At 43.7% G+C, this 20,990-nt stretch overlaps 1 protein-coding gene across 1 annotated transcript; it reads right to left on the bottom strand.

Annotated features, from left to right (window-relative positions):
* Positions 1–1,135: 1,135 nt before the first annotated feature.
* Positions 1,136–3,168, bottom strand: LOC311136802 (uncharacterized protein; the record flags this gene model as incomplete). Its single annotated transcript, XM_084171083.1, has 1 exon — positions 1,136–3,168. One exon carries the CDS (start codon positions 3,166–3,168, stop codon positions 1,456–1,458), a length of 1,713 nt encoding a protein of 570 aa, XP_084027209.1. The 3' UTR covers positions 1,136–1,455.
* Positions 3,169–20,990: the final 17,822 nt, after the last annotated feature.

Here is a 20,990-nt window from a genome sequence, read left to right as displayed (position 1 = left end):
AGTGAAGAGGCGACTCCGGGATGCTGACCTTCTAGGCAGAGTTGCAAAGAAAAAGCCAAATCTCAGACTGGCCAATAAAAAGAAAAGATTAAGAGGGACAAAAGAACACAGACACTTCACAGAGGAAGATTGGAAAAAGTGTTATGGACAGACAAATCGAAGTTTGAGGTGTTCGGATCACAAAGAAGAACATTTGTGAGACGCAGACCAAATGAAAAGATGCTGGAGGAGTGCTTGATGCAATCTGTCAAGCATGGTGGAGGCAATGTGATGGTCTGGGGGGGCTTTGGTGGTGGTAAAGTGGGAGATTTGTACAGGGTAAAAGGGATCTTGAAGAAGGAAGGCAATCACTCCCTTTTGCAATGCCATTCCATAACCTGTGGACGGCACTTGATTGGAGCCAATTTCCTCCTACAACAGGACAATGACCCAAAGCACAGCTCCAAACTATGCAGTAACTATTTAGGGAAGAAGCAGTCAGCTGGTATTCTGTCTATAATGGAGTGGCCAGCACAGTCACCGGATCTCAACCCTATTGAGCTGTTGTGGGAGCAGCTTGACCGTATGGTACGTAAGAAGTGCCCATCAAGCCAATCCAACTTGTGGGAGGTGCTTCAGGAAGCATGGGGTGAAATCTCTTCAGATTACCTCAACAAATTGACAACTAGAATGCCAAAGGTCTGCAAGGCTGTAATTGCTTCAAATTGAGGATTCTTTGACGAAAGCAAAGTTTGAAGGACACTATTATTATTTCAATTAAAAATCATTATTTCTAACCTTGTCAATGACTACATCTCCTATTCATTTTGCTATATTTCCTATTCAAACTCAATTCATGTATGTTTTCATGGAAAACAAGGACATTTCTAAGTGACCCCAAACTTTTGGACGGTAGTGTATATCTATTAATTACTGCAATAAGCCTTGATATAAAATTACACAATAAGTAGCCTAATTTCAGTTAGTAAATCAGATTTAAAAAAGCTTTACTTGAAAATCAACAGCTATGTGATTAGACTATATGTTGAAAATTACATTTGTTCAGTATGAAATATTTTTCCAGTAGTCAAAAGGAAAACATGCATGGCATTTTGTGCATACCATCCATGCCATTTCCATGTGATTATTGTTACAGTTTATGAGATATCTTTTTTTTTTTTTTTTTTGCAAAACATCAGACCACAACAAGCTTGCTAAAGAGCTTCAAGAGGGACTTGTAAAATCAGGTAATAGCAATCATATTATGGAATCCCAAGCAGAGCCACTTATTCCATCAGAGTGGAGTTTCCCAAAAGGCAGGGCCCAGCTAGTCTGTCCTTGGTCATGGGTTCTTAATAGAGACATGATGGGTTCCTGTGCTAAGATGATTGGGAACAACGGCATCATAAGGTTGTTTGCTCTGGCATGTTAGCGTACATTACACCTCCTATGTGGTGCTCCGGCCTCTGGGCCAGTCTAGATGACTGAGTTGTTTTTGTTCCTGCGGCCAAGATTGCGGCTTCCTCTCTTGTTCCTCCTCCAGCAGACGCAGCAGACAATGAGACTGGTGATGACGGCGGTGCAGACCACTGCGGTGATAATGATCTGCGTGTTCCTGGACACACCCTCTCCGTTCCCCCGCCCAGTACTGGTGTCCTCCCCCTGCTCCTGGGTGGGCGTGGCCTCTGCAGCAGGAAAGGGGGTGCTCGTCTTGGGAGGTGGGGTGTGGGGTTTCCTCCTCTTCTCTGTGGGGGTGATATCAGGGACGGTCGTAGTGTCCTGCATCAGCTCGTCGTTGGTCAGGTTGGCTATAATGTCACCGCTCAGGTAAGAGGGCGTGAGGCACACCACAGCGCTGAGGTTGGTCTTGGTGGGGTGCCGTCTCAGCCAGTCTCGCAGTGGCACGATGTCCTGGTCACACCTCCAGGGGTTGTCAACCAGCAGCACCTCCTTGGCCACCGTTAGGGTGCTGAGGAGCTCTGAGGGCAGGTTGGGGAGGGAGTTGTTGTGGAGGACCAGCTGGCCAAGTTGGGACAGGCCCTGGAGAAGCCTGGCGGGGAGGGCGCGGATGTAGTTGTGCTTGAGGGAGATGTTGACCAGCTTTGGCAGCCCCTGGAAGGTGCCCTCCTGCAGGCTGGTGAGGAGGTTGGTGTGCAGGGATACTTCCCCCAGCTCAGCCAGCCCACTGAAGGCCCCTGTGGACACAGAGCTGATCTGGTTCTGGCTCAGCACCAGCAGACGTAGCTGGGTCAGGTTGCTGAAGGTGTTGTCCTCCAGGTGTGTCAGCCGGTTGTCATATAGCCACAGCTCCTTCAGGGCCATGGGGCCGAAAACCCCTGGGGACAGACTCTGGAGCTCATTCTTATACAGGGAGATCTGGGCCAAGTTTGGGAGGTTGAGGAAAATCCCCTGTGGGAGGGAAGTCAGCCGGTTGCTGGAGAGATAAAGCTTCTGTAGGCTCTGCAGCTGGGAGAACAGGTTAGCGGGGAGATGAGTGATGTCATTATCCTGCAGAGAAAGCTCCTCCAGGCTCACCAGGTCATCCAAAGCTCCGGCAGGGATCTCCTTGAGAGCATTCCGGTTTAGACGCAGGGATTTGAGCTTGCTCAGGCCCCTGAAGGTGTTCCTTGAGAGCTGACTGATGTTATTCCTGGCTAGGCTGAGATGCTGCAGCTCGGTGATGGAGCGAAAGGCCTCCTCAGGTATAGACGTGATGAGGTTCTTGCCTATGTCCAGGGTCCTAAGAGCAGCGAGGGAGTAGAGCCAGGCGGGGCGAAGCACCAGGAGCTTGTTGCCGCTCAGAGTCAGAGATTCCAGCTTCACCAGATTTAGAAATAGGGACTCAGGCAGGTCATTCAGCTCAGTGCCTGTGAAGCCCAGGGCACCCAGGTTATGGCTGAGGTCAAAGGTGCCAGGGAACACCTCTCTGATCCCAGTGTCTTTGACCACAAAGATGCCAAGTGCCTCGGCAAAACCAGCCAAGTCATGGGGTTTGAGAGCGATGATGTTGGTGTTGGAGATGTAGAAGGTGGTGGTAGAGCCAGGCACTGAGGACGGGAACTCTGTGATTGACCTGCCTTGGCAGAGGATTTTGCTGTCTCTGCACTGGCATCCATCTGGGCACGCTCCAAGAACTCCACTGATGGCAAGGAGGAGGAGAAAGGGGTGGATGTTAATTGACAGGTCCATTGATGCTCCTAGAAAAGAGGAAGAGGGGTTAGCTTTTTTGTCATGCACACACAAACAAAATGTACATTTTATAAACCAGTATGTGTTTGCGTGTGACACTAAACAAAAATCCACAAAGTAAAATTAGACTTAATAAATGAAATGAGTGAGGTGAAAAATGCATCAGACAAATAAAGCTGTATCATAATCTCTTGAAATAATCTTTTGTAAAATTGGTTTGTGGATATAAGACCATGGGAGGGTGCAGGCCAAACAGACTAGCCTACCGTCTAGTACTAGAATCAGGCCACCTGTTGACTTAAAGGGGCAATCGGCAGTTGTTACATCCATTTTTTGGAAGTATTAATTAATGATACACTACATGACCAAAAGTATGTGGAAACATGCTCGTCGAACATCTCATTCCAAAATCATGGGCATTAATATGGAGTTGGTTCCCCCATTGCTGCTATAACAGCATCCACTCTTCTGGGAAGGCTTTCCACTAGATGTTGGAACATTGCTGCGGGGACTTGCTTCCATTCAGCCACAAGCGCATTAGTGAGGTCGGGCACTGATGTTGGGGGATTAGGCCTGGCTCGCAGTCAGCGTTCCAATTCATCCCAAAGGTGTTCGATGGGGTTGAGGTCAGGGCTCTGTGCAGGTCAGTCAAGTTCTTCCACACCGATCTCGACAAACCATTTCTGCATGGATCTCACTTTGTGCATGGGGGCATTGTCATGCTGAAACAGGAAAGGGCCTTCCCCAAACTGTTGCCACAAAGTTGGAGGCACAGAATTGTCTAGAATGTCATTGTAAGCTGTATTGTTAAGATTTCCCTTCACTGGAACTAAGGGGTCTAGCCCGAAAATGTAAAACTGCCCCAGAAAATTATTCCTCCTCCACCAAACTTTACAGTTGACACTATGCATTGGGGCAGGTAGCGTTCTCCTGGCATCCTGCAAACCCAGATTAGTCCGTCGGACTGCCAGATGGTGAAGCGTGATTTATCACTCCAGAGAACGCGTTTCCACTGCTCCAGAGACCAATGGCGGCAAGCTTCACACCACTCCAGCTAACGCTTGGCATTGCACATGGCGATCTTAGGCTGCTCGGCCATGATAACCCATTTCATGAAGCTCCCGACGAACAGTTCTTGTGCTGACGTTGCTTCCAGAGGCAGTTTGGAACTCGGTAATGAGTGTTGCAACCGAGGACAGATGATTTTTACGCGCTACGCGCTTCAGCACTCGGCGGTCCCGTTCTGTGAGCTTGTGTGGCCTACCACTTTGTGGCTGAGCCATTGTTTCTCCTAGACGTTTCCACTTCACAATAACAGCACTTACAGTTGACCGGGGCAGCTCTAGAAGGGCAGAAATTTGACAAACTAACTTGTTTGAAAGTTGGCATCCTATGTCGGTGACACTTGAAAGTCACTGAGCTCTTCAGTAAGGCCATTCCACTGCCAATGTCTGTCTATGGAGATTGCATGGCTGTGTGGTCGATTGTATACAACTGCAAGCAACAGTTGTGGCTGAAATAGCCGAATCCACTGATTTGAAGGGTTGTCCACATACTTTTGTATATATACTGTATGTAACCATTGATTCTTGAAGAATATAACTTAGAAATACCTCATGAGCTTAGTTCAACTGTCGTAGCCCATCAGAACCCCAAATATAATCTTGTTTTACTCCAATGTTTGTAAACAAAGTAAATGTAAACAAACACTATATAACCTCAAAACACGGTTAAAACTATAATGTTGATATCATAGATGGTCAATCCTTGCATCTGTCTATGAATTTGAGAGTGGTTAAATTTCTCCAGCCCCACTCCTCAGCTTTTTATCGAAACAGGGGCGGGGAAACGCTTTGTTATTGTTTCAACTGCTGATTTCTCCTTTAATAGTACTTAATCGTTGGACTGAATGGGACTAGAAATTACACACATTTCTGTTCAAATGAGGGTAAACCACAAATACTACCATACATTCATAGTTTAAAGACACTGTGTGAGATAGGCTACATAAGAATGTGATGTTGTGGTTTTCATGTATCTCTATCTTTGATTGGATCCACAGTGGCTGTTATTTCTCTATGTAGTTTCTCCCTTGCCAGAGTTCAAAGTAAGAAAGACATTTCTGTCTCACCATGCTTACACATGTTACCCCTACAGTATCATCTGAACAGACAGACTAGTCCACCAGCCTAACACCAGCCTAAAGGCCTGGCATGCAAGGCTACATTTAAAAAATATATTTTAGTCAGTTAGTTAGCAGTAGGGTTGCAGAGGGTATATTACTGGAAACGTTTGAAGTTTACCAGTAAACTACCAGAATTTTGGTAGCTTACTGATGACATCTTGTGGCCTTTTTGGGTACCTCAGATTTTCACAGGTGTCTGTAATTATCTCTGGCCCTCATTGTGGAATTACAAAATATTACAAAGCTGTCAATTATTATCCTAACTATAAACCATCAACTTAGTGAATATTAATATGAGGTTTTCAGCATTAAATATTCTTTATATATATTTTTACGCACTTTGATATATTTTACTATGTCAATATATCTTTGTTGTAAATGTTTTGCGGCCAAACTGGTGGCAGTTGTGAAAAAGGACAATAGTTGGAAGAGTTGCAAAGTTAATTGAAAATAATGCTATTGTTGATTAGATGTTTTTATCATTAATCAAGCTAATTTCTCTTGAACCATATGGTCTATCCACTAGAAACTCATGGACAATATTGACACAGATATAAAAAATGAATACTATATATGAATAATTTTTTAAAAAGTTATTCAAGTATAAATTAGCAAAATGACCATCAGTTGCCTATTAATTACCAAAATTACAGAAGATTCCGGTAACTTTGGTAAATTACCGGTAGCTTTGCAACCCTAGTTAGCAGACACTCATCCAGAGCCACTCACAGTAGAGTAAGCGCTTCAAGTAAGGAAGAGGAAACAACTGCAAGTATTGTAAGGAAAAATGTCAAAAATAAGTGCACTAATTTAATGTTGAAAAGTACCAGTAAAAGAAGCGCAAAATTCAACATAAAATATAAAACATTTAAGTGTGGCTTAGTGCACCACCAAGTGTTTTAGTTGGAGGATGGTGCTCTCTCCATAATGACCCTGGTCCGTTATTAAAGTCAAATGGCAGCAGAATGTTATTTTCTCTGTGGCTGGGACGTATGAGTGTTTCTGAGGAAACGTGTTTCCAAGGCAGCGTGGTTGTCCTTCCACTGAACACAGCCACAGAAATTGGGTTTTATTTAGGCCATTTTAAGCAGGAAGGACAATAATTACAGAATCGTTCCCTGGCTTTATCTATGACTCTTTTTTTTTAAATGTTGTATGTTATATATTTTATTATTATTATTAATATTAATATTATTTATTTTGGGGGGTAGATCAGCTTAATATTGCAGATAGATTGTAACTTCCATCAATGTAATTGTCTGCATCACTTCCAATCCCCCATGTTTAAAAAAAAAAAATATATATATATATATATATATATATATATATATATATATATATATATATATATATATATATACAGTGGGGGAAAAAAGTATTTAGTCAGCCACCAATTGTGCAAGTTCTCCCACTTAAAAAGATGAGAGGCCTGTAATTTTCATCATAGGTACACGTCAACTATGACAGACAAAATGAGACAATTTTTTCCAGAAAATCACATTGTAGGATTTTTTATGAATTTATTTGCAAATTATGGTGGAAAATAAGTATTTGGTCAATAACAAAAGTTTCTCAATACTTTGTTATATACCCTTTGTTGGCAATGACACAGGTCAAACGTTTTCTGTAAGTCTTCACAAGGTTTTCACACACTTTTGCTGGTATTTTGGCCCATTCCTCCATGCAGATCTCCTCTAGAGCAGTGATGTTTTGGGGCTGTCGCTGGGCAACACAGACTTTCAACTCCCTCCAAAGATTTTCTATGGGGTTGAGATCTGGAGACTGGCTAGGCCACTCCAGGACCTTGAAATGCTTCTTACGAAGCCACTCCTTCGTTGCCCGGGCGGTGTGTTTGGGATCATTGTCATGCTGAAAGACCCAGCCACGTTTCATCTTCAATGCCCTTGCTGATGGAAGGAGGTTTCACTCAAAATCTCACGATACATGGCCCCATTCATTCTTTCCTTTACACGGATCAGTCATCCTGGTCCCTTTGCAGAAAAACAGCCCCAAAGCATGATGTTTCCACCCCCATGCTTCACAGTAGGTATGGTGTTCTTTGGATGCAACTCAGCATTCTTTGTCCTCCAAACACGATGAGTTGATTTTTTACCAAAAAGTTATATTTTGGTTTCATCTGACCATATGACATTCTCCCAATCCTCTTCTGGATCATCCAAATGCACTCTAGCAAACTTCAGACGGGCCTGGACATGTACTGGCTTAAGCAGGGGGACACGTCTGGCACTGCAGGATTTGAGTCCCTGGCGGCGTAGTGTGTTACTGATGGTAGGCTTTGTTACTTTGGTCCCAGCTCTCTGCAGGTCATTCACTAGGTCCCCCCGTGTGGTTCTGGGATTTTTGCTCACCGTTCTTGTGATCATTTTGACCCCACGGGGTGAGATCTTGCGTGGAGCCCCAGATCGAGGGAGATTATCAGTGGTCTTGTATGTCTTCCATTTCCTAATAATTGCTCCCACAGTTGATTTCTTCAAACCAAGCTGTTTACCTATTGCAGATTCAGTCTTCCCAGCCTGGTGCAGGTCTACAATTTTGTTTCTGGTGTCCTTTGACAGCTCTTTGGTCTTGGCCATAGTGGAGTTTGGAGTGTGACTGTTTGAGGTTGTGGACAGGTGTCTTTTATACTGATAACAAGGTCAAACAGGTGCCATTAATACAGGTAACGAGTGGAGGACAGAGGAGCCTCTTAAAGAAGAAGTTACAGGTCTGTGAGAGCCAGAACTCTTGCTTGTTTGTAGGTGACCAAATACTTATTTTCCACCATCATTTGCAAATAAATTCATAAAAAATCCTACAATGTGATTTTCTGGATTTTTTTTCCTCAATTTGTCTGTCATAGTTGACGTGTACCTATGATGAAAATTACAGGCCTCTGTCATCTTTTTAAGTGGGAGAACTTGCACAATTGGTGGCTGACTAAATACTTTTATTCCCCACTGTACATACATACATACATACATACATATCCTTAAGAAATATATATATATATTCCCCTTTATTACTTTCCAACCCCGCCACCCTTTCCCCACTTGGAGTAAACTAGTGAACAACAACGCCTAAGCCTCTACTTCCAGCCCATACCCACTATCTACATTTTATGGACACAGTCAATTTTACAGTAATTACATTTTGTTTGTTCTTTCTCCTGAACTTCTTCTACTCTCAACCTCTCCGATCATTTTCATGATGTCCGTCCGGTTTGCTTCTATATGCCATATCTTTCTAACTGTGCTCCTTCACAAAAGCTCCCCACCTACAACCCATACACTTATTATGGACACAGCGTGCCTACATTATTAGTTATCTTGTTATTGTTTGTTGTTATTAGTCCCATCCTTCAATTCCATTCAACACCTCCCATCTATCTTTTAACACCATTATCTCTGATAATGGCAGATGATAATGGCAGATGTTTTCTCTTAAGAAACTGTAGTTGAATGTTATCATATCGCAGTTCCCCGCTAAGTATTGGGAGGGAAGACATGACAGATATGACTTAACAGCACCATTGGAAAGCAGGGGTCATTCTGAGATTGTGAAACACAACACAAGCACATAAAGAAGGTATAAACACTGCTGTGTTGCAGTTACACACAGAACGATCTGAAAACTATGCCTATTTTACATGCCTTTTCTGACTCCTCAGCAATATTCAATTCATGAGGTCCCTATTTGAAAGACGGCTGACATTAAAAACCATGTCTCCTCTCTGATATAATCATTCCCAGCCTCACCAAACCACAGTCTGGAGTGGGCTGGAACTTTCTACAGTATAATGGCTAAAACATTTCCAGTTCATCATTAATTGCTGTGATTTTTTTTTCTCCCAATTTCCATGACTGAAGCGTCAGCAATTTGCCTGTCACAAAAGATCCATCCAGCAAACAGGAGGGTGAGCATATGTGGAAAGTTACACAGACTAACAATATCACAAATGTAATAGAAAGTGACATGAAAGACGATTTTTTACAAAAGTTCCTGAACAAAATCTGTTAAGGGCTGAAAGTGGAGTTTCAGGTCTCTTCAAAAACTGATTCCCACATCATTTGCATACAGTAAGACCCCAAAATAATACAATTTATTGATGGTTACAGAAAACCACACTTAACAGTCGTCTACTTTATAATCACAGTGATAGCTTTTGGTTTTGCCTGGACAATTAAAACTTCACAATGAAGTTTAAAAAACACTTGACGATCATTAAGCAGTATCCTGCTAACTATTGTAAAACAAAACGCTGTAGTCTGTGGTAGAGCAGAGCTTACCTTGAACAGTCCTTGGCAGTGGAGTGAACGGAGAAATCAGTTGGTGGGGACCGTCTGCTATCTTTTATCTCCTCTGCTGACTGTCAGATCTGATTTCATTAGAGATTCCTGTCTCGTCCAGAACCACACATCCTCACAATGCTCTACTCTTCGTCATCAGGTCCATCATCCTCATCAATATTTCCCCCCCTTGCTTGCACCGCCCTGTGCTCTCTGTCTCTCATTCTCGCTCTCACACATTTTTGGGAAGTGTGGTTGAGGGACTGTGTGAAGGGAAAGCCCCACCCATTTCTGTAAAAGGGCTGGGTTTGAATTTGTGAGAGTGTGTGCTTGGGATAACTTGCATGAATGTGTGTTCCTTGGAGCGTGTTTGTGTGTCTACGAGTGTGGAATTGTTGCATGCAACGTGTATGTATATACTGTATAATGAAACATTGTTAAGAATGTGGGGGATATATGTGTGTATGGGACTTTGTAGTTCTGTGCCTGCATGAGCGGAAGTTTGCGTGTTTGTTAGGCACTGACAGTGGGCTTTCGGTTGGGATGGAGGGGCTTCCCAATGCACTGATGACCAAAAGCCTGATCATGTTCCCCACATAAGAGGGGTGGGGCCAGGGGTTATTCTCACGCATAGCTAACAGCAATACAGCAACACTAGCCTAGGGATCAATCCCAACAGATAACCACTGTAACTTACTGTATCATCGAAAGGCAGAGGCATTCACTTCTCTTCCAAGGTTCCAAAGAAAACTATTCTACGGTAAAACTATTTTAGCTCAGTAGACGTGAACAGTGGGAAATCATCTGCACTTAATTAGACCTACAGTGCCTTCAGAAGTGTTCATACCCCTTTACTTATTCCACATTATGTTGTGTTACAGCCTGAATTCAACATCTATTAAATCATTTATTTCTCTCAGCCATCTACACACAATACCCCATAACAACAAACTGAAAGAATGTTTTTATAAATCTCCTGACAGAGCTGGTGTAACTGAGTCAGGTTTGTAGGCCTCCTTGCTCGCACACGCTTTTTCAGTTCTGCCCACACATTTTCTATAGGATTGAGGTCAAGGCTTTGTGATGGCCACTCCAATACCTTGTCTTTGTTGTCCTTAAGCCATTTTGCCACAATTTTGGAAGTATGCTGGGGGTCATTGTCCATTTGGAAGACCCATTTGCGACCAAGCTTTAACTTCCTGACTGATGTCTTGAGATGTTGCTTCAATATATCCACATAATTTTCCTTCCTCATGATGCCATCTATTTTGTGAAGTGCACCAGTCCCTCCTGCAGCAAAGCACCCCCACAGCATGATGCTGCCACCCCCGTGCTTCACGGTTGGGATGGTGTTCTTCGGCTTGCAAACAACCCCCTTTTTCCTCCAAACATAACGATGGTCATTATGGCCAAACAGTTATATTCTTGTTTCATCAGACCAGAGGACATTTCTCCAAAACGTTCGATCTTTGTCCCCATGTGCAGTTGCAAACCATAGTCTGGCTTTTTTATGGCGGTTTTGGAGCAGTGGCTTCTTCCTTGCTGAGCAGCCTTTCAGGTTATGTCGATATAGGACTCGTTTTACTGTGGATATAGATACTTTTGTACCTGTTTCCTCCAGCATCTTCACAAGGTCCATTGCTGATTTTCTGGGATTGATTTGCACTTTTCACACCAAAGTACGTTCATCTCTAGGAGAAAGAACGCGTCTCCTTCCTGAGCGGTATGGCGGCTGGTGTTTATACTTGCGTACTATTGTTTGTACAGATGAACATTGTACCTTCAGGCGTTTGGAAATTGCTCCCAAGGATGAACCAGACTTGTGGAGGTCTACAATTTTCTTTCTGAGGTCTTGGCTGATTTCTTTTGATTTTCCCATGATGTCAAGCAAAGAGGCACTGAGTTTGAAGGTAGGCCTTGAAATACATCCACAGGTACACCTCCGATTGACTCAAATGATGTCAGTTGGCCTATCAGAAGCTTCTAAAGCCATGACATCATTTTCTGGAATTTTCCAAGCCGTTTAAAGGCACAGTCAACTTAGTGTATGTAAACTTCTGACCCACTGGAATTGTGATACAGTGAATTATAAGTGAAATAATCTGTTAAAAATTGTTGAAAAATTACTTGTATCGTGCACAAAATAGATTTAGTAAAACTATAGTTTGTTAACAAGAAATCTGTGCAGTGGTTGAAAAACAAGTTTTAATGACTCCAACCTAAGTGTATGTAAACTTCCGACTTCAACTGTATACCATTAACCTTCTTGAATGGCGCCGGAGGGGATGGCTGCCGTTTTATGGACTATTAACCAACCGTGCTATTTTGTGTGTTTTCTCAGATTATTTTTAATTTATTTTGTACATAATGTTGCTGCTACCGTCTCTTATGACCGAAAAGAGCTTCTGGACATCAGAACAGTGATTTACTCACCTTGAACTGGACGAATAATTTTTATTTTATGAGTGGGACGAGAGGGATTTGCTCCAAACACCCGACAAGGACCTCATCCCCGTCATTCGCAGTAGAAAGAAAAGGAGAAATCGCTCATCCAGAGGCGGCGCTCCTAGTGGCCGGGGACTTTAATGCAGGGAAACTTAAATCCGTTTTACCTCATTTCTACCAGCATGTTAAATGTGCAACCAGAGTGAAAAAAACTCTAGACCACCTTTACTCCACACACAGAGACACGTACAAAGCTCTCCCTCGCCCTCCATTTGGAAAATCTGACCATAATTCTATCCTTATGATTCCTGCTTCCAAGCAAAAACTAAACCAGGAAGCACCAGTGACTCTGTCAATAAAAAAGTGGTCAGATGAATGCGAGAAGTTTAATCTGTAATGTGCAAAATGTAAGAGGTTTGTGGATGTATTTAAGGATAAGCCAAAGATGGTCTGTGTGCAGGAAATGTGGTTGAAACCATGTTTGGATTTTGTTTTGCCTGGGTATGTGGCTATACGGGCTGATCGGGAAGAGAGAGTGGGGGGTGGGTGTGCAATGTTTCTGAAATTAGGGGTACAGTATCGAAGAGTAATGTTGAGAACTGAGTTGGAATGTATAGCGGTTGAAGTGTGGAGTGTCCAGGGTAAAATTACAGTAGTTCACTTTTACAACCCATGCCTCGCGGTGGCGATTGGGGCGCTTGATGAGATAATGGCTGTGGTTAAGGCTCCTGTGATATGGGTAGAGGATTTTAATGCACACAACCCGCTGTGGGGTAGTACAAAGATGGATCTGAACGGGGAAGTTATTGAAATATTATTTGATAACCATGGATTAGTCTGAATTAACGATGGATGCCCAACGAGATTTCAGATTGGAAGGGTAACAAGGTCATGCATTGATCTGATGCTGGCATCGGGGGATCTGGCAAGAGGAGGGGATTCTGATTTAATGGACCGGTATACAATTGGGGGAGTGATCATTTCCCCATTCTGAGCTGGTTTGGCAGAAAACTGTTGGTGAAAGTGGACGAAAGACCTACGCTACCAGTCAAGGGTTTTTCTTTATTTTTACAATTTTTTTACGTTGTAGAATAATGGTGAAGACATCAAACGATGAAATAACACATATGGACTCATGTAGTAACCCAAAAAGTGTTAAACAAATCAAAATGTATTTTATATTTGAGATTTTTCAAATAGCAACCCTTTGCCTTGATGACAGCTTTGCACACTGGTTTTTGGTTACTACATGATTCCATATGTGTTATTTCATAGTTTTGATGTCTTCACTATTATTCTACAATGTAGAAAATAGTAAAAATAAAGAAAAACCCTTGAATGAGTAGGTGTGTCCAAACTTTTGAATGGTACTGTAGATCCCAGGACTTTGGAAAAGCTCGATGGAATTTTTGGAGAAATGTGCAGAAGGAGTGAGGAAGGTTAATAGTGATGGATCCTTTGAAGAAAATGAATCGCTGTGTTCAATAATGAATCAAGCTTCTGCGCTTACTATCCCACATAAATGGCCTCCTAAGGCATGGATCAGTATGCCCTGGTGGAACAAGGATTGTGATGCTGAGTTTTGTGCTAGAAATTTGGCAAACAGGGCCCTGAGACTATATCCAATAGAGAGTTCAGAGGTAGAGAATAAAACGCTACGGGAAGCGAGGAAGGTCATTATGGGAGCGGGAGTGTTGGAGGAAATATTGGGGTAAATTGGGGGCCTTTTATACTATTCCAAGTATTCCTTAAAGAGGTAGGGTTTCAAGTGGTCCTCTGTAGCTCAGCTGGTAGAGCACGGCGCTTATAACGCCAGGGTAGTGGGTTCGATCCCCGGGACCACCCATACACAAAAATGTATGCACACATGACTGTAAGTCGCTTTGGATAAAAGCGTCTGCTAAATGGCATATTATTATTTTATTATTAAGTGTCTCCGGAAGGTGGTCAGTGACTCCGCTGTCCTGGCGTCGTGGGGGAGCTTGTTCCACCATTGGGATGCCAGAGCAGCGAATAGCTTTGACTGGGCTGAGCGGGAACTGTGCTTCCATAGAGGTAGGGGGGCTAGCAGGCCAGAGGTGGATGAACGTAGTGCCCTCGTTTGGGTGTAGGGTCTGATCAGAGCCTGAAGGTAAGGAGATGCTGTTCCCCTCACAGCTCCGTAGGCAAGCACCATGGTCTTGTAGTAGATGCAAGCCTCAACTGGAAGCCAGTGGAGTGTGCGGAGGAGCGGGGTGACATGAGAGAACTTGGGAAGGTTGAACACCAGACGGGCTGCAGCGTTCTGGATAAGTTGTAGGGGTTTAATGGCACAGGCAGGGAGCCCAGCCAACAGCGAGTTGCAGTAATCCAGACGGGAGATGACAAGTGCCTGGATTAGGACCTGTGCCGCTTTTTGTGTAAGGTAGGGTCGTACTCTGCGAATGTTGTAGAGCATGAACCTGCAGGATCAGGTCACAGCTTTGATGTTAGCGGAGAACGACAGGGTGTTGTCCAGGGTCACGCCAAGGTTCTTTGCACTCTGGGAGGAGGACACAATGGATTTGTCAACCGTGATGGCGAGATCATGGAGCGGGCAGTCCTTCCCCGGGAGGAAGAGCAGCTCCGTCTTGCCGAGGTTCAGCTTGAGGTGGTGATCCGACATCCACACTGATATGTCTGCCAGACGTGCAGAGATGCGATTCGCCACCTGGTTATCAGAAGGGGGAAAGGAGAAAATTAATTGTGTGTCGTCTGCTTAGCAATGATAGGAGAGACCATGTGAGGATATGACAGAGCCAAGTGACTTGGTGTATAGAGAGAATAGGAGAGGGCCTAGAACTGAGCACGTGGTGCGGAGACAGATTCTCGCCACGCCACCTGGTAGGAGCAACCTGTCAGGTAGGATGCAATCCAAGAGTGAGCAGCGCCGGAGATGCCCAACTCGGAGAGGGTGGAGAGGAGGATCTGATGGTTCACAGTATCAAAGGCAGCAGATAGGTCTAGAAGGATAAGAGCAGAGGAGAGAGAAGTTAGCTTTAGCAATGCGGAGAGCCTCCGTGTCACGGAGAAGTGCAGTCTCAGTTGAATGACCAGTCTTGAAACCTGACTGGTTTGGATCAAGAAGGTATTTCTGAGAGAGATAGCAGGAGAGTTGGCTAGAGACGGCACGCTCAAGAGTTTTGGAGAGAAAAGAAAGAAGGGATACTGGTCTGTAGTTGTTTACATCGGAGGGATCAAGTATAGGTTTTTATATGTGTACTATATGACGGTTGAGGTTGGACAGTCATAGACCGATTCTCTACAAGTAGGTTGAGTCAACATGTTTTTTCTACTTACACGAACGAACGCACACACACACACACACACACACATACACAAATCAGAACCATGGACAGCCACATCATCTTTAGCTTACGTTGGACTAAATTGTTTTGTCACTGTATTAGACTAATCATAGGTGATTTGATGATGTTGAAATGTTGAAGTTGAAATGGTGCTGGAATAGTGGAGGCAGCTCCTGTTTTCTTTGGAACTTGTGGTCACTCTCTGTGGTTCTAAATCAATAGTTGTTTAGTAGTCTGAAAATGTTGGAAACATTAACTTGCTTGACCATGCTGTAGGTCATGTAACTTAACTGTTTGTTACATGCAATATGCTATGCGGACTTCACCTGACAGAGGTTGCTCTCCGGTTTTGTGATTAAACAAAGGTGTGGTTGAATTTAATCTGCCACTGTCTTCTTATTGTCTCGGCCTTAGGCCTATATATCATGGTTGCAAGGCATATGAACTAACAGGTTATAGAGCAAACAACGCAATTATCACAACACATAGATTGTAATCACAGGAGGTTGCTGATGGGAGGACGGCTCATAATAATGTCTGGAACGCAGCGACTGGAATGGCATCAAACACCATGGAAACCATGTGTGTGATGTATTTGATACCATTCCACTAATTCTGCTCCAGCCATTACCACGAGCCTGTCCTCCCCAATTAAGGTGCTGTGGTTGTAATTTGGCTTTTTTTCCTGGATTGGCTACCCCAGTGATTTTACCCACGCACCACCACTGCCTCTGTACCGTGTAAAGTAATGGACAGAATGGTCACAGACAGTTTAGTAGATTTTTTTGAGAGTAAAGGTCTCTTTTCCTTGTACCAGAGTGGATTTAGGTTAGGAAGTTGTACCATGGACTCAGTGCTAGCACCGGAGTGTGATATAAAGAAAGCGCTGGCCAACAAGGAAGGAGGGGTGGCGGGGTTTCTGGTTTTGGCCTCTCCCTGTTTTGCTGATGGGCGCTCTGGAAAAGAGGAAGGAATATCCCGGTTGTGGTCCGGAAGGTGCAGGAGGCATTGGGAAAGGTGGTGGACAGGGCGGATAAGTGAGGATTTAGAATTTCAGCAGCAAAGACCAAGTTCATCATTTTTGGATATAAAAGCAGGACGGTGGAGCAAGGGCTTGAAATGTATGGTAGACCGCTGGAATGTGGCAAGACGTTCAAATTCCTGGGGGTTTAGTTGGACGAGAGAATGTCCTGGAGGATCCAAGTGAAAAAAGTAGTAGAAAGATGCTGTAAAGTCATTAATATAATGCGGTGTCTGATGTACTGGGGAGCGGACAGAACCATGCAAATGATTTACTAAGCGATGATCCGCTCAGTGCTGGACTGGGAGCATGACATTTGGATCGGCGGCTACAACACTGAGGATTTTTGATGTGGTACAGGCAAGGGCGCTGAGGTTGTGTTGTGGGGCATTTCGAACTACCCCTATCGCTGCGTTTTTTGGTTGAAATGGAGGAGGTTCCTTTGAGGCTGCGACGAGCTAAGCTGACCTTGCACTACGGGATGAAAGTACCGGGGCATGACTCAACTCACCCCGCAGGGTGTCTGTTGGGAGTGGCATGGGAATGGGGAGGTGAGGGAACTGGAGTGAGAAGAGGTAGGCCATGCTATGTGACCCAAGTACAGGAATGGGGGGAGAAGTTAGGAATGGTAGGTCTGGAAGTGGGGGCCCTTGTCTGCTGGCTCTGTGTTCCTTGGTGCCTGATGTTGACATGACCATTCTCTGTGAAATAAGAGCAGAGGACTGAGGAGTGCCTTCTGTGGTGGTTGAGGCGCATCTGCGGGGGCATGGGGTCCCTACTTGCGAATCTTCACAGATGGGTTAAGGGACCCAGGTAGTAGTAGAGCAGGGTTTGCAATATATGTTCCACGGTTTCAGATACACCAGTGTAGGCGGCTGTCTGACTGGAGCTTCAGTCTTCTCTGCTGAGATGTTAACACTAGTGTGGGCAATGGGATGGGTGGAAGAAGTGGGGCCTAAAAGGGTAATTTTGTGTTTATACACTGCTGCTAGCTTGGTCGCGCTGAGAGAAGGGAAGTCAAAGGCACGCCCAGACCTGATAATAGGGCTGTTGATGGCACTTTATAGGGTGGGGCAGAAAGAGTGTAAGGTAGGTTTTCTGTGTGGCAGATAAGGTAGCTAAGGCAGCTCTGAACAGGGAGGAAGTAGATATGGTGGTCCCGTTAGGGGGGATGGAATGTAGGAGCATCATAGCAGAGGGGTTGACCCAGCAGTGGCAACGTGAGTGGGAGAGAGAGGAGCGGGAAAAGCAGTTTTTCTCTATCCAGAATTCTGTGAGGAAGGTCAGTAGGTATCTGGGGAGTAAATGGAGGGATTGGGTTCTGTTGACAAGGCTGAGGTTGGATTATTGTGGATTGGGAAGTGGGTTATTGTTGGTGGGGAAACACCCAGATGGGAAGTGTGAGGAATGTGGGGAGGTAGAGACTGTGAAGCATGTCCTGTTATATTGCATATGAAGCATGTCCTGTTATATTGCAGGTGGTATGCTGAGGATAGGAGGACATTTTTCTGTGAGCTGGCTGAGTTGGGTGTAACCACATTTTCGCTTGTAACAATTTTGGCCTCAAATGATAGGCAGCGCAAAATAGCAAGGAAGCTGTTGACGTTTCTCTATTCCACCGGCCTGCACCTTTGGGTGTGAGGCATTTAGATATTTAAATGTATAATTCGTACTCCGAACTGAGAAAGGCAGCAATACGCAATACAGCGTTTAGTCTGACGGAAACACACAAGAAGAAGAAGGTTTGCCATGGGCTGATCATCTCCCTTCTCATGTGTCATTGTTGTAAGTCCCACCCTTCTTCTTCTGATTTCACTGATATGATTCGCTGACACAAGAGCTCTAAATAACTTTTCATTGGATCTGCAAACTTTCCATTTGTGTTAGCGAATCGTATAATTGAAAGTTAATGGACAGTTTGGCGATCCAATGAAAAGTTATTTAGAGCTCTTGTGCCAGCGTATCATATCGCTGAAATTGGAAGAAGAAAAGTGGGACTCGGGAGAAGACAGATCTTGGCTCATGTAGCAAACCTAGCCACAGCAAATAACATAACCTTAGTAGCTAAGAGTTAAATAGATGAAAAGGTACAGTAATTGCATTTAAAGTGTAAGTGAAAGAGGATACTAATGTGCCACAGAGTAGGATTTCCACCTGTAGCTAGCGAGTGAAGTTAGCTTGCTAGCAGCTAGCACTAGCAGATTGCTTGCCATCGGTGGGTCGATTACATTTTGAAACTGCAACATCAACTACTAAGCTAGCTGTCATTGTCAACTTACTGTAGCCAGCAGATCTTCCTTGTTTCACAGCTTTGACCAATTATGTTGTGACTTTGTAGTAAAATTATATTTCAAAATTTCAAAATTGTTGTGCTTTCTGGCAACTTGTTATTAGAATAATGTTTTTTTTTTAATGCATTTCTGGACGTGTACGTATTTGTACAACAAAATAATTAAAAGACAATATATCTGTTCTCGCATTTGCCAATGTTTCTTGGAGATCCTGATTGGTTTTGTGATACTCTGAACTGGTATTAAGCACATTCATAACTGCTTTATAACACCTCGAATTAATGTCACTTTACTTAAAACTGCAATATGCAACTTTTTGGGCTACCTGACAAAAGTCACATAGAAAAGTGAGTTATAGATCTGTCATTCTCATCGAAAGAAAGTATAAGAAGCGGTAGATCTGTTCTATGTGCATTATTTCTATGCTTTCCATTTTTAAGTTTAGTTTTTGTGTCTTTTAATTTTGTTTTTGTACACTAGCTTCAAACAGCTGAAAATACAATATTTGGGGTTATGGAAAATATATTTCACAGCGGTTTAGACAGTACAATGATTCTCTACACTATACTTGCTTGTTTTGTCACATTAACTATAATTAGGAGAACTATTAGAATTTTGGCAACAAGGAAATAGTGCATGCTTAAGATGTCTGTGCACACTATAACTACATATGACATGATTATGATTCCCATCATTTCATTCAATGTAATAATGTGACACAGAGGTTGGTAAATGATATAACGGCCGGTTATAAAATCTGCTATGTCAGCTAACTTAATGCATTTCAACACATTTTGTCATTGCATAGAGAAAAAATAGCAGTTTTATAATGCTATTCTACACATTTGAAAGTTGATCTTTTTTTGCATTTTTAAAGCTAATTTACTGCTATTCTACATATTTTGCCATGAAGCTGAGAGAGAATTTTGCCATTTTAAAGCCAATTTCCTGCAATTCTATACATTTTGAAATCATATGCTATCTGGGGATCACCTGCATGCCTGTAATCCGGCCCTGTGTAGACGCTTATGTAGCATCTAAAAACATAAATTGCAGACTGTGTAATAGCACTTATTAACAATTTAAATTAGAGCATATGACAATAGGATGAGCAGTCATCTATCACCCATTATAACTTATAACTTGCTTTATTTTTATTTTTTTTATTTTTTTTTGTCATTTTAGCAGACGCTCTTATCCAGAGCGACTTACAGTTAGTGAGTGCATTCATTATTTTATTTTTTTCATACTGGCCCCCCGTGGGAAACAAACCCACAACCCTGGCATTGCAAACTCCATGCTCTACCAACTGAGCTACATCCCTGCCGGCCATTCCCTCCCCCGTTGGGCCAATTGTGCGCCGCCCCATGGGTAACGTCCATTTTATTATCAAGCGATTGTAAATTGGCCAATAGTATCGATGGCAAAGGCAGATTAGCCACTCGTCGCCGGCTCCTTACCAAGCACCCCGATCTCCTTTCCGCGATATCTCCTTTTCTTTCTACTGTGAATGACGGGGATGAGGGCCCTGTCGGGTGTCTGGAGCATATCCCTCTCGTCTGACTCATAAAATAAAAATGTTTTGTCCAGTTCAAGGTGAGTAATCGCTGTTCTGATGTCCAGAAGCTCTTTTCGGGCATAAGAGACAGTACTAGCAACATTATGTACAAAATAAGTTTAAAACAATGTGAAAAAACACACAAAATAGCACGGTTGGTTAAGAGTCCATAAAACGGCAGCCATCCCCTCCGGCGCCATTACATCCAAGAATGCCTCTGATTGCTTAATCACTGGATCTTTCAGGCCGAATGACGTCTTAACCTGTTTTGCTACCCACACCACTTCCACCATAAAGGCCAATAACTTATTTTTCTTGACCAAGTACAAGTCCACTGGAATCACTGGTGCTGGTGGAGGAGCCATCCTTGAAACCCGCACTACCTGTTACACTCTTACCCCCATCTGTCCAGCAGCGCCGCCCAATACTTGTTTCGCCGCCTCTGCATACAATACTCCCTCCTCCACTCGAATCTTCTGTACCTGCTCAGCTCGAACATGGTGCTCACAGCCTCAAAATGGTTTCCCACACAATTACAACACTTCAGCTCTCCTTCTGCACACTCTGAGTACTCATGATCACTTCCACATTCCCCACATCATCTTGTCCCCCGGCACACCGCTGCCACATGCCCATGTCTCTGGCACTTAGGGCTCCGCAGGAGAGGCCACACATGTGGCTTGACCGTGAAGCTCAGGAATCCCAGGTTC

Source organism: Coregonus lavaretus (assembly GCF_964263955.1).
Source record: "Coregonus lavaretus genome assembly, chromosome: 11".
NCBI lineage: Eukaryota > Metazoa > Chordata > Actinopteri > Salmoniformes > Salmonidae > Coregonus > Coregonus lavaretus.
Note: the sequence above shows the minus strand (reverse complement) of the source record. Positions and strands in the feature narration are given on the sequence as shown.